Source organism: Bombina bombina, chromosome 6, assembly GCF_027579735.1.
Source record: "Bombina bombina isolate aBomBom1 chromosome 6, aBomBom1.pri, whole genome shotgun sequence".
NCBI classification, from domain to species: Eukaryota; Metazoa; Chordata; class Amphibia; order Anura; family Bombinatoridae; genus Bombina; species Bombina bombina.
In genome coordinates this window covers 82,730,924-82,744,682 of record NC_069504.1, presented here as the reverse complement: position 1 = coordinate 82,744,682, position 13,759 = coordinate 82,730,924, and the positions used below count along the sequence as shown (strand labels likewise).

The window sequence follows — 13,759 nt, the reverse complement described above, 5'->3', positions numbered from 1 at the left end:
GCCAAAACAACTAGCGTCAAAGAAGCAGGAAATGACGAAATTTGCGCCATCAAAAGCGCAACTTCGTGCCAAAAAATTCTGTGCCAAGAATGACACAATAAAAAACAGCATTTTGCGCCCTCGCGAGCCTAGATTTGCCCGTGAAAAAATGAAAGTCAAATTAGAAAAAGACTGAACCCCAGGTAAGAAAAAAGTTTAAATAAACTTCCCAACATGATTCCTATACTGAAACTGTTTAGACTGCAAAAGTGAAATACACATAGACCTGACTCATGGCAAATATAAGTAAAAAACATATATATTTAAAACTTTATATTAATACATAAGGCGCCAAACCATAGCTGAGTGTGTCTTAAATAATGATACATACTTACCGAAGGACACCCATCCACATATAGCAGATAGCTAAACCAGTACTGAAAACTATCAGCAGAGGTAATGGTATATAAGAGTATGTCGTCGATTTGAAAAGGGAGGTAGGAGATGAATCTCTACGACCGATAACAGAGAACCGTTGAAAAGATTTCCCGCGAGGGAAACCATAAAATCAATAGGCCATACTCTCTTCACATCCCTCTGACAAACACTTTACTCTGAGAGGAATTGGGCTTCAGAATGCTTAGAAGTGCTTATCATAGAAGAAATCAAAAAATCAAGCACAAACTTACTTCACCACCTCCATAGGAGGCAAAGTTTGTAAAACTGAATTGTGGGTGTAGTAAGGGGTGTATTTATAGGCATTTGAGGTTTGGGAAACTTTGCCCCCTCCTGGTAGGAATGTATATCCCATACGTCACTAGCTCATGGACTCTTGCCAATTACATGAAATAAATAATATTTAAGAACATAAACAAAAGCAAAATGGCTCCATTTAATTTCCCACTGAATCCATATGAATGTGAGTAGTAGCTTGGTGTTCAATAGGGCTGATAATTTTTCGAGGTGCATTCAACACAATTCCTCTGAATTCTTACCAGGTTTTAAAATAAGTGATGTATAAGATTGCAGAAAAATTGTAGATGGTGCCTTGTTCCCCATTAAATAGGAATTGAATAATTTGGTCAAAACAGGGACTATTTGATCTTTTAAGATTTTAAATAATTTGTTAGGCAGACCGTTTGGTCCAGTAGATTAATTATAGGAGATTTTTTTTTAATAATACCCTCAACTTCTTCATTTGAAATAGGGGTTTCTAATTCACTAAATTGATCTAGATTTATACTAGGAACTTTTATTTTATTCCAGACTTTTCTGTAGTCTTGCAATACATTAACATATCAGCCATGTGTGAATCTCACTAACACTTCTCAATGGCCATATCCCCTTATTTTTGAGGAGCCAGAGTAGACTAGGCTTGCCACTGTCATTTTGATAGCAAAAAGTGCATTGTTTTGCAGTATATTGTCTTACCATCTCTGTTAAAGACAGTTAGGGACAGATATGTGGCAAGGCTAGACACCTTGAGATATTTTTTATATAAAATGTTAAGTTATATGTAATGAACCAACTTTTCATTAAATTTATTTTGCTCCTTTTCTTGTAATTTAGCTCTGAAAATGGAGCAATTTCTAACTCTCAGACCTTAAAAACATACCTAGATAGGTAGCAGCAATGCACTGCTGGTAATCTAGCTACTAATTGGTGGTTACACATATATGCCTCTTGTCATTGGCTCACCAGGCGTGCTCAGCTAGCTCTCAGTAGTGCAGGTGATTTTAACTATGTGTAAATAATAGTGCCGGTAACAGTACAATAATAAAATGTTATTAACACATTAGAACATTTTCTTATCCTTATCTGTGCTCACCTTTGTTGCAAGTGATTTTAACTTTTCCAGTAATGATGGTTTATTGGAATATACCACATCCTCCTCGTTATCTTCACCTTCCATTATAGCACAGCTGTCTGCAGCAGGAAGTTCACATTCTTTGGAATTGGCAGTCATGATTAGTTTGGAATATTTGTACTCCAACCTAGTAGTGAACATCAAAGTGTTAACCAGTCAGGAAAAAAAAAAGTTTAAAAAAAAACCCTGTCATATTTTAAATGTAAATTTGTTATTTTTATTAGATACAGTAAAAAAAAAAGAAAGTTTTTTTTATATAGTTTTTTCCTGACTAATCTCAAGAACCATTTCATACATTTTCATGATTTCATGATCTTACTTATAATAATAAAACATTATGGATTAGATCCTATGACTGCTACTACTGATGGCAACAGGTGTCCCGTATTGAACTGTACAGTCCAGTATTTAAATGGCCGTCCAATAAAAACTATACTAAAAAAAATGGGCACTCAAATGTCCATTTAATCCATGAACCTTGGTCAAACCTGGTTTAAGCCATCGACTGCAGTATGAAATAGTTATTTAATGTTTTGCTTTGTCTATGGTATGTCACATGGTACGACAACCATGTATTAAAGCATACGCAATAATGATTTTATGAGCTTTCAGTTAGCTCTGCTTTAGTTTACCACAGACTTTAGGCTGTCTAGCTTCGTGCGATCCTTTTCTTTTTCTCCTATGGGAAGTGTTTATAAACTGGACAATCCATACTTTTTGACATTTTATTAAACTATAAAAACAACATAACCGTTATAAGCGCCCAGAAAAAAAAATCCAAGGGAAAGCAAAAAAATATATAACAGGTTAAGCTGATAAAGCCATACAGCTCACACCTACTTTTTGTTTTTCTTCCAGAAGTAACAGGTGAGAGCAACCAAGAGGACGGCAGTAAAGGCTCCCACCCCAGCTCCAACCTTAAGCCAGAAGTCAATTGATTCACAGGCAGACGCTCTTTTCTCAGGCAGAGAGACACCCCTCGTGCACAATTTTGGTTCATTCCACACATAATGTGTTTCCTAGGGGGAAATGTCATATTCAGCCACCAATAAAATATCATCTTAAACTGTAAATATTCTAGAATATTACAGCAGACCATACCAGATTTAATTTGAATGTGCCCACATGTGTATAATAATGAATAATAATAATAATACATTTAGGGTATATCTACCATAGACTACAATAATGTTAACACTAATCACATTTGTAACATGGCTCAATAAAATTAAAAAAAATGACATAACAAGTAAAATAACTATCTGTGATATCAGTAAAGCAGTAAAGATATACAGGGGAAGGTACGTCTGTCTATTTACAGATGATACACAAACATGTAACAGAATTGATGTTCAGGGATGGGGGAGTCAAATGAGAAGTGATGAAACAAAAATGAGGTACAGGACTTGGGAATTATTATTTTGGTTGATGTAAAATTTAGCAAACAATTTAGTATTGCAGCGAGGAAGGCCAGTAAAATGCTTGGCTGTATAGGTAGAGGTATATTTGAAGGAGAATTAGTAAGGGTTATGTGTCATTTTACAGATCACTTGTTAGACCTCATCTTGAGAATTGTGTTCAGTTCTGGAGGCTAGATCTTGAGAAGGGCATATACATACATATACATACCGTGGCTGGACTGTGATCCGACGGACATTTGTCCAACTGACATTTGTGTGACAGATAATATTCCGACAGACAAATGGCCATCGGATAACAGTCCGGCCACTAGATAGATTAGATAGATTAGATAGATGGAATAGATAGATAGAATAGATAGAATATATAGGATAGATAGATGATGATAGATAGATAGATAGATAGATAGATAGATAGATAGATAGATAGATAAGGATAGAAACAGTTTTATCCAGACAGAGAACCACAAGACGTGTGGGGTGGGACCCATGGTTGGGTTCCCAGAGGTATACACACATACATACATATACATTATATATATATATATATATATATATATATATATATATATATATATATATATATATATATATATATATATATATATATATATATCTTAAACTAGGGACTTTTAGAAAAGAAAGGGACATCATAGTACATGTACCTTAAAAAGATAGGGAAAAAGCACTCTTTTATAAATTGCAAATATTTAATAGAATCTCGTTACCGAGATATATACGAAAAGAGAAGTATAAGATACACATACTTAATGAATAAATGCATCAATATATACAAAGTTAGTGAAAGTTAAATACAGTGTATTTTAAAAAATGAGATTACTGAGTCACGTGACTAACGATACCCCAAAAAGATGTTCATCATCAGGTCTGATGAAGGGGTGAACACCCCGAAACGTCACTTGTTTATATCGAATAAAAATAAAACACTTTTTATTTCACCTGTATCAAGTCCAGTGAGTGCTTGTGTTATAACTTGGAGATATATATATATATATATATATATATATATATATATTCTGTTCAAAAAATGGTTAGTAAAATGATACATGGTCTAAAACATAAAAGAAGACTCAATTATCTAAAAATATATATCTTAGGAAAGAGAAGGGATAGAGCGATATGATAAAAAGCTTCAAGTATATTAAGGGGATTAATATATATATATATATATATATATATATATATATATATATATATATATATATATATATATATCTTAAACTAGGGACTTTTAGAAAAGAAAGGGACATCATAGTACATATACCTTAAAAAGATAGGGAAAAAGCACTTTTTTTATAAATTGCAAATATTTAATAGAATCTCGTTACCAAGATATACAGGTGAAACTCGAAAAATTAGAATATTGTGCAAAAGTTCATTTATTTAACTAATGCAACTTAAAAGGTGAAACTAATATATGAGAGAGACTCATTACATGCAAAGCAAGATAGTTCAAGCCGTGATTTGTCATAATTGTGATGATTATGGCTTACAGCTCATGAAAACCCCAAATCCACAATCTCAGAAAATTAGAATATTGTGAAAAGGTGCAATATTCTAGGCTCAAAGTGTCCCACTCTAATCAGCTAGATAAGCCATAACACCTGCAAAGGGTTCCTGAGCCTTTAAATGGTCTCTCAGTCTGGTTCAGTAGGAATCACAATCATGGGAAAGACTGCTGACCTGATAGTTGTGCAGAAAACAATCATTGACACCCTCCATAAGGAGGGAAAGCCTCAAAAGTTAATTGCAAAAGAAGGTGAATGTTCCCAAAGTGCTGTATCAAAGCACATTAATAGAAAGTTATAATCCAAAGGAAGGCGCACTGCAGGAAACAGCTCAATGACTCACGTTATAGTAAACATCAAAAAAGTTTTATTAAAGGCACGAATATAAAAACATGTAAAGGTCTCAACAGCCCAGTGTAAGCACACAGGTTAAAATCATCAGGTGTGTCAGGAAAAAAGGCAGACACGTTTCGTGAGCATGTTCACTGGAAGGGAAAAGTGTGGAAGAAAAAGGTACACAAGCAGCAGGGATGACCGCAGCCTGGAGAGGATTGTCAGGAAAAGGCCCTTCAAAAGTGTTGGGGACTTTCACAAGGAGTGGACTGAGGCTAGAGTCAGTGCATCAAGAGCCACCACACACAGACGGATCCTGGGCATGGGTTTAAATGTCGTATTCCTCTTGTCAAGCCACTCCTGAACAAACAACGTCAGAAGCGTCTTACCTGGGCTAAAGAAAAACAGACCTGGTCTGTTGCTCAGTGGTCCAAAGTCCTCTTTTCTGATGAGAGCAAATTTTGCATCTCATTTGGAAACCAAGGACCCAGAGTATGGAGGAAGAATGGAGAGGCACACACTGCAAGATGCTTGAAGTCCGCTGTGAAGTTTCCACAGTCTGTGTTGATTTGGGGAGCCATGTCATCTGCTGGTGTTGGTCCACTGTGCTTCATTAAGTCCAGGGTCAACGCAGCCGTCTACCAGGAGATTTTGGAGCACTTCATGCTTCCTTCCGCAGACAAGCTCTATGGGGATGCTGCCTTCATTTTCCAGCAGGACTTGGCACCTGCCCACACTGCCAAAAGCACCAAAACCTGGTTCAATGACCGTGGGATTACTGTGCTTGATTGGCCAGCAAACTCGCCTGACCTGAACCCCATAGAGAATCTATGGGGCACTGCCAAGAGAAAGATGAGAGACATGAGACCGAACAATGCAGAAGAGCTGAAGGCCGCTATTGAAGCATCCTGGTCTTCCATAACACCTCAGCAGTGCCACAGGCTGATAGCTTCCATGCCACGCCGCATTGAGGCAGTAATTGCTGCAAAAGGGGCCCAAACCAAGTACTGAGTACATACAGTATGCATGCTTATACTTTTCAGAGGTCGGATATTGTTCTATGTACAATCCTTGTTTTATTGATTGCATGTAATATTCTAATTTTCTGAGATTGTGGATTTGGGGTTTTCATGAGCTGTAAGCCATAATCATCACAATTATGACAAATCACAGCTTGAACTATCTTGCTTTGCATGTAATGAGTCTATCTCATATATTAGTTTCACCTTTTAAGTTGCATTAGTGAAATAAATGAACTTTTGCACGATATTCTAATTTTTCGAGTTTCATCTGTATACGAAAAGAGAAGTAAAAGATACACATACTTAATGAATAAATGCATCAATATGTACAAATTTAGTAATAGTTAAATACAGTGTATTTTAAAAAATTAGATTACTGAGTCACGTGACTAACGATACCCCAAAAGATGTTCATCATCAGGTCTGATGAAGGGGTGAACACCCCAAAACGTGACTTGTTTATATGGAATAAAACACTTTTTATTTCACCTGTATCAAGTCCAGTGAGTGCTTGTGTTATAACTTGGATATATATATATATTCTGTTCAAAAAAGGGTTAGTAAAATGGCACATGGTCTAAAACATAAAAGAAGACAATTATCTAAATATATATATCTTAGGAAAGAGAAGGGATAGAGCCATATGATAAAAAGCTTCAAGTATAATAAGGGGATTAATAATACTGAGGTTGTGAGCATTTTTAAAAAAAAACAAAAAAAAACACCAGAACAAGGGGTCATGATCTCAAGCTGAAGGGTAGTAGGTTCAGGAGTAATTCGCAGAAGAGCTTCTTCATTGCGGTGGTAAAGACAAACAATGTGAGGGACTTGGGGTAAGCATACATTCATTCTTTGCATTGTTAATATTACTACAGCAAAATGATCCAGCCACCCATCTTAAGAGAGAGTCATATATCCACTAGTAACTTTTCTAAAACATCCCTAGGTAGCTATTTATTGAGTTTAAAGAAAAATTGAACCTGCAAAGCTGAGATCGTTAATCTAAATTATTTTTTTGGTGAATGGCAATAAAAACAGTTTTGATGGACTAAAGCAAACATTACTTTTCACATAAAAAACTTAAAAATTGACAGACTTTACTACAGAATTTTGTGGTGCTATATAAGTAAATTAAATTATTATTATTATTATTATAGTTTATTTATGAAGGGCCATCATATTCCGCAGCGCTGTCCATGGATACAGATCATTTAAATAAAACAATAATCTAAAACTTCTAAGAGACGGGACAAAATGTACAAACACATACAGGAGGGATCGAGGGCCCTATTTTCCTATGGGAACTTACAATCTAGAAGGGTAGGAAGTTGAGAAACAGGAGGTGAGGACTGCAAGACTGAGAAAGATGTTACCGCAGAGTTAGATGAGGGAAATGTTGTTAGGTAAGAGAAATATTATTGAGTTGGGTGGTAGGCTTCTCTGAATTATTATTATTATTATTTTCACCTCAGAATTACCTGACTTCCTTTTCAAGTCAAGTTATTTTAGGATTAAATCATTATATCTGCTACTACAGAGTAAGTTTTGTCATAGACCATGCAAACATTCAGCCTCAATAGAAGCTTATCAGATTATTTTTTAGGCTCCTCCCATGTTGTTTTGAGAAGACAGTTATTTCTGTGGGGACAGTTTGCATACCAAGAGGGATGTGATACAGATATAGCAAGGCAAGCATTCCTTAATCCCCTAGTCAAGACAGTTCTTAAGTGTTATGGGTTGGTTGTTCTGGGGAGTCAAGTATGGAGGTAACTTGGAAATTGCGTGAGGGGCCTTCAAAACTAGATGGAGGTTGCTCTTGAGAAAGTCATACAGAATGGAAGGGTTGCTATTGTGGCCAGGGCACTTATGATTAATCACCATGGGAAAGATCATGGTTAGGGTTTATTGTAATAGGAGCAGTTGTAGTTAGGGCTAGTTACAGTGATAGGTGGTTGTGGTTTGGGTTACTGGTACTAGAACATGGGTACCAGTACTTATTGCAGTTGGGTTCATAAGTTCCTTATAATCATTTTCACTAGTAAATAGCCTAAATAATATACACAACAGAGACAAATTGAGCACCTAATAAAACTGTGCTGCCCCATTATTAGCTTGGCTGGGATTTAGTTACCAGATTCCCGTAACAAAATATAGCACTCCATAGTTTACCTGAATTCCGTTCTTACAAGCCCCTTCTATCCCCTGAAAGTCACTCTCTGTGCAGAGGGGACACGCTTCAGCAGTCTCCCAAAGGAAATAAAAATTACATCCATCACAGGTGCCTGCAGGACACATCCTAATGAGACATAAATAACATCAATGACAAATGAAACTCTGTACATTTTTATTGTTTAATGCAATAACAGATGCTAATTTCCGCTAATTCTCCAATCTAAAGCATATGAAGTAAGTCTATACAGGTGGCCCTCGTTTTACAACGGTTCAATTTACACCGTTTCAGAATAACAACCTTTTTTTCCAGTCATGTGACTGCTATTGAAAAGCATTGAGAAGCAGTGCATTTATTAAAATAGCATGTAGGTGGAGCTGTCCGCTTGTGTTGCAGCAAAGCCAAGCAAGCTGAAATTAATCAGTTTAACCTGACCTGAGCTATCGAGCAGATTTCAAAGGAACAAGATTTTCCTGTCTATAAATTAGTCCAGATTGGAATGCATAGAAAGAACTGTTTGCAGAAAAATGCAAGTGAAGTCTGTTGTGTGATTATTTTATTAGGTTTATAATGCTGTTTAGCATTTAAAGTCTTCATTTCAAAGCTTTAAAAATAATGTATTAGGTGTTACTTATGACAATTTTTGAGAGGGGCCTGGAACCTAACTCCCTCACTTCCCATTGACTTACATTATAAACTGGGTTTCAATTTACAACGGTTTCAATTTACAACCATTCCTTCTGGAACCTAACCCCGGCGTAAACTGAGGGCTACCTGCACTGCTGTACCAATATCATTGTGTGCTAGTTACTTTACTCATTGTGTATGAATCCTTGATATTTAAAAAGCCTCCTATTCCTTACTAGGGATGGGCGAATGTGCTAAAAGTGTAATTTGTTTGGTAAAATCAATAGCCCTGTGGACATTCGATTTGGACAATCAAATGTTGATAATAATGAAAATCCATTAAAATTTGGTAATCAAATGTTATTTCCGGTTTTCGAATGTTACTTTTGTTTTCGAATGTTCAGAATTTGATTAAATATACACATTTGAAATTTCGAATTTAACATTGGATTTAACAAACACTATTCAGAAGTTAAATAGTTCATGTGGTAGGGAATTTAGTAAATTAATACATAATAAATACAAATACATCAATTTGAATGTTTCTATTTTGAATATTGCATATTTTGAATATTACATTTAAAGAGAGTATTAGAAATACTATTAAAATATATATCAATTCAAATTTTTCGTATTCCAATATTGCATAATTTGAATTGAATTATTAGATAAAATTTGAATAGAATATTACATTTAAAGGAAGCATTATAAATATTATTATATTAAAAGAATTTTAGAATGCTGTACAAACATTTGAAATTCGAAATGAGCAAACAAATGTGTTAAAATTAGTTTCATTTTTCGAATGTTACAAAACATTCGCCCATCCCTATTCCTTACTGGGTATTCTTTCTACTGACTACTATCATATGGTACGTAGTGTTATCACATGTTACAAACATGTCAATTTAAATGACTAATTCTGGTTTTTCCTATCCTTTTCAGTATTTGAAGTATATTATTAGTGTTTTTTTAAATCAATCAAGTGTCATATCATCACCATTTAAACCATAGCTTTAACACAACCAATTCTATTCTTACTGTAGGCTGCTGGGTAAAACTTTGTGGTGCTCACTTCTTAGGTTGTATTTTTAATTTGAAGTTTTTTTTTATCAAGAAATATGCAACTCAAAACATAAACAGTTGCAAATGAAGGAGGCACTCTACGGTCTTGAATCAAATGTGAAGATTTCATTGTATAACGTTTCGGCGTTTCACCCCGTCTTCAGATTATTCACACCAGATACATGTGAATAATTGTATCTGAAGACGGGGTTGATATCCTTTGTTTTTGTATAACTTCCTGCACCCCGCTACAGTGTATTTCACATACAGTATTCTCCCCAAACAGAGTGAACCTTAGACGGCGGATCTGTAGCCGCAGATTTCTAGGTTGGTAAGTATTTAACTCCTTAAATGTAATTTAAAGAAAACAAATGAATACTGACGAGTTTTGTCAGTATTTTTTAGTTTTCCTTAAATTTCATTGGTGTATTCAATCTGTTATTCGTTTTGTGAAAACTAAACGAATATCCGCTTTTTTCATTATGAATTTGCATTCGTAACAAAACAAATAACCATTTCTTTTATGAAGGGTAATACTCATGTAAAATGGGACATTCAAGTATTTTTTACTTTTGGCAACCAACAAATTTTCTTTTAAATGTATTGCATTTTTTTAAAAAAAAAACAACAGGTGTTCATATGGTGAAAAAACATACTTTTTGCTGCTATATTTGTCACTCTTCACCAATGGAACTGTGGAGGATGTACTTATCAGCTAATGAGAAATCTCCTTGGATGCACTGTGCACATTACGAATAAATATAAATAATAGCTGGAAATGAGTGAAAATGATTATATGAACTTAGTAAAAATATGTATTGTGTCAGATACCTGGGCACTGAAATATCCCCCTGTCCTGGTTTATTTGGATTACATCTCATGGATAGGACGGTCACTCGCCCTCTTTCACAAGATGACGTAGTTGAGGACGATCTGAGCAAGAAACAGTTGTGTAAGTAACAGTACATGTCACACTCAACTTTATTTTCAATATGTTTATCTGATCACAACACTTAAAGGTACAGTCTATACCCAATGCATCATTTTAAATACTTATCGTTACATACCAGAGAAGCCTCCTGCAACTGGTACCACATCTATAAACTTGTAAGAAGTACATGAAACATTTAAATATTCGTTTGTTAGGAGCAAAAACTGGCCGCCATGTTCCACCCATCTATTGCTTGCATATTTTGGCAACCTGAGGCCTAGATTTGGAGTTTGGCGGTAGAAGGGCTGTTAACGCTCCGCTGGCTTTTTTCTGGCCGCACCATAAAATTAACTCTGGTATCGAGAGTTCAAACAAATGCTGCGTTAGGCTCCAAAAATGGAGCGTAGAGCATTTTTACCGCAAATGCAACTCTCGATACCAGAGTTGCTTACGGACGCGGTCAGCCTCAAAAACGTGCTCGTGTACGATTCTCCCATAGGAAATAATGGGGCTGTTTGAGCTGAAAAAAAACACCTGCAAAAAAGCAGCGTTCAGCTCCTAACGCAGCCCCATTGTTTCCTATGGGGAAACACTTCCTACGTCTGCACCTAACACTCTAACATGTACCCCCGAGTCTAAACACCCCTAACCTTACACTTATTAACCCCTAATCTGCCGCTCCGTACACCGCCGCAACCTACGTTATCCTTATGTACCCCTAATCTGCTGCCCCTAACACCGCCGACCCCTATATTATATTTATTAACCCCTAATCTGCCCCCTCAACGTCGCCTCCACCTGCCTACACTTATTAACCCCTAATCTGCCGACCAGACCTGAGCGCTACTATAATAACGTTATTAACCCCTAATCCGCCTCACTAACCCTATCATAAATAGTATTAACCCCTAATCTGCCCTCCCTAACATCGCCGACACCTAACTTCAATTATTAACCCCTAATCTGACGACTGGAGCTCACCGCTATTGTAATAAATGTATTAACCCCTAAAGCTAAGTCTAACCCTAACACTAACACCCCCCTAAATTAAATATAATTTACATCTAACGAAATTAATTATCTCTTATTAAATAAATTATTCCTATTTAAAGCTAAATACTTACCTGTAAAATAAATCCTAATATAGCTACAATATAAATTATAATTATATTATAGCTATTTTAGGATTAATATTTATTTTACAGGCAACTTTGTAATTATTTTAACCAGGTACAATAACTATTAAATAGTTAAGAACTATTTAATAGCTAAAATAGTTAAAATAATTACAAAATTACCTGTAAAATAAATCCTAACCTAAGTTATAATTAAACCTTAACACTACCCTATCAATAAATTAATTAAATAAACTACCTACAATTACCTACAATTAACCTAACACTACACTATTAATAAATAAATTAAATAAATTGCTACAAATAACTGCAATTACATAAACTAGCTAAAGTACAAAAAATAAAAAAGAACTAAGTTACAAAAAATAAAAAAATATTTACAAACATAAGAAAAATATTACAACAATTTTAAACTAATTACACCTACTCTAAGCCCCCTAATAAAATAACAAAGACCCCCAAAATAAAAAAAATGCCCTACCCTATTCTAAATTAAAAAAGTTAAAAGCTCTTTTACCTTACCAGCCCTGAACAGGGCCCTTTGCAGGGCATGCCCCAAGAAAATCAGCTCTTTTGGAATCAGCCAATCAGAATCAAGTTCAATCCGATTGGCTGATCCAATCAGCCAATCAGATTGAGCTCGCATTCTATTGGCTGATCTTTTTTATTTTTTGTACTTTAGCTAGTTTATGTAATTGTAGTTATTTGTAGCAATTGTATTTAATTTATTTATTGATAGTGTAGTGTTAGGTTAATTGTAGGTAATTGTAGGTAGTTTATTTAATTAATTTATTGATAGGGTAGTGTTAAGGTTTAATTATAACTTAGGTTAGGATTTATTTTACAGGTAATTTTGTAATTATTTTAACTATTTTAGCTATTAAATAGTTCTTAACTATTTAATAGCTATTGTACCTGGTTAAAATAATTACAAAGTTGCCTGTAAAATAAATATTAATCCTAAAATAGCTATAATATAATTATAATTTATATTGTAGCTATATTAGGATTTATTTTACAGGTAAGTATTTAGCTTTAAATAGGAATAATTTATTTAATAAGAGATAATTAATTTCGTTAGATTTAAATTATATTTAAGTTAGGGGGGGTGTTAGTGTTAGGGTTAGACTTAGCTTTAGGGGTTAATCCATTTATTATAGTAGCAATGAGCTCCGGTCGTCAGATTAGGGGTTAATAATTGAAGGTAGGTGTCGGCGATGTTAGGGAGGGCAGATTAGGGGTTAATACTATTTATGATAGGGTTAGTGAGGCGGATTAGGGGTTAATTACTTTATTATAGTAGCGCTCAGGTCCGCTCGGCAGATTAGGGGTTAATAAGTGTAGGCAGGTGTCGGCGACGTTGAGGGGGGCAGATTAGGGGTTAATAATTATAATATAGGGGTCGGCGGTGTTAGGGGCAGCAGATTAGGGGTACATAAGTATAACGTAGTTGGCGGTCGGCAGATTAGGGGTTAAAAAATTTTAATCGAGTGGCGGCGATGTGGGGGGGACCTCGGTTTAGGGGTACATAGGTAGTTTATGGGTGTTAGTGTACTTTAGGGTACAGTAGTTAAGAGCTTTATGAACCGGCGTTAGCCCAGAAAGCTCTTAACTCCTGCTTTTTTCCTGCGGCTGGAGTTTTGTCGTTAGAGCTCTAACGCTCACTTCAGAAACGACTCTAA

The 13,759-nt window shown here is 35.2% G+C and overlaps 1 protein-coding gene across 1 annotated transcript in view; it reads right to left on the bottom strand.

Annotated features, from left to right (window-relative positions):
* The window catches only part of ELAPOR2 (endosome-lysosome associated apoptosis and autophagy regulator family member 2), a 220,486-nt gene that overhangs the window by 14,645 nt on the left and 192,082 nt on the right, over nt 1–13,759 (bottom strand). The window contains exons 18-21 of the mRNA XM_053716505.1: nt 10,842–10,943; nt 8,318–8,444; nt 2,687–2,865; nt 1,808–1,973 (exon numbers count right to left, since the gene is read on the bottom strand). Coding sequence (XP_053572480.1) covers nt 1,808–1,973; nt 2,687–2,865; nt 8,318–8,444; nt 10,842–10,943 — 574 coding nt within the window. The remainder of the gene's footprint in view (nt 1–1,807; nt 1,974–2,686; nt 2,866–8,317; nt 8,445–10,841; nt 10,944–13,759) is intronic.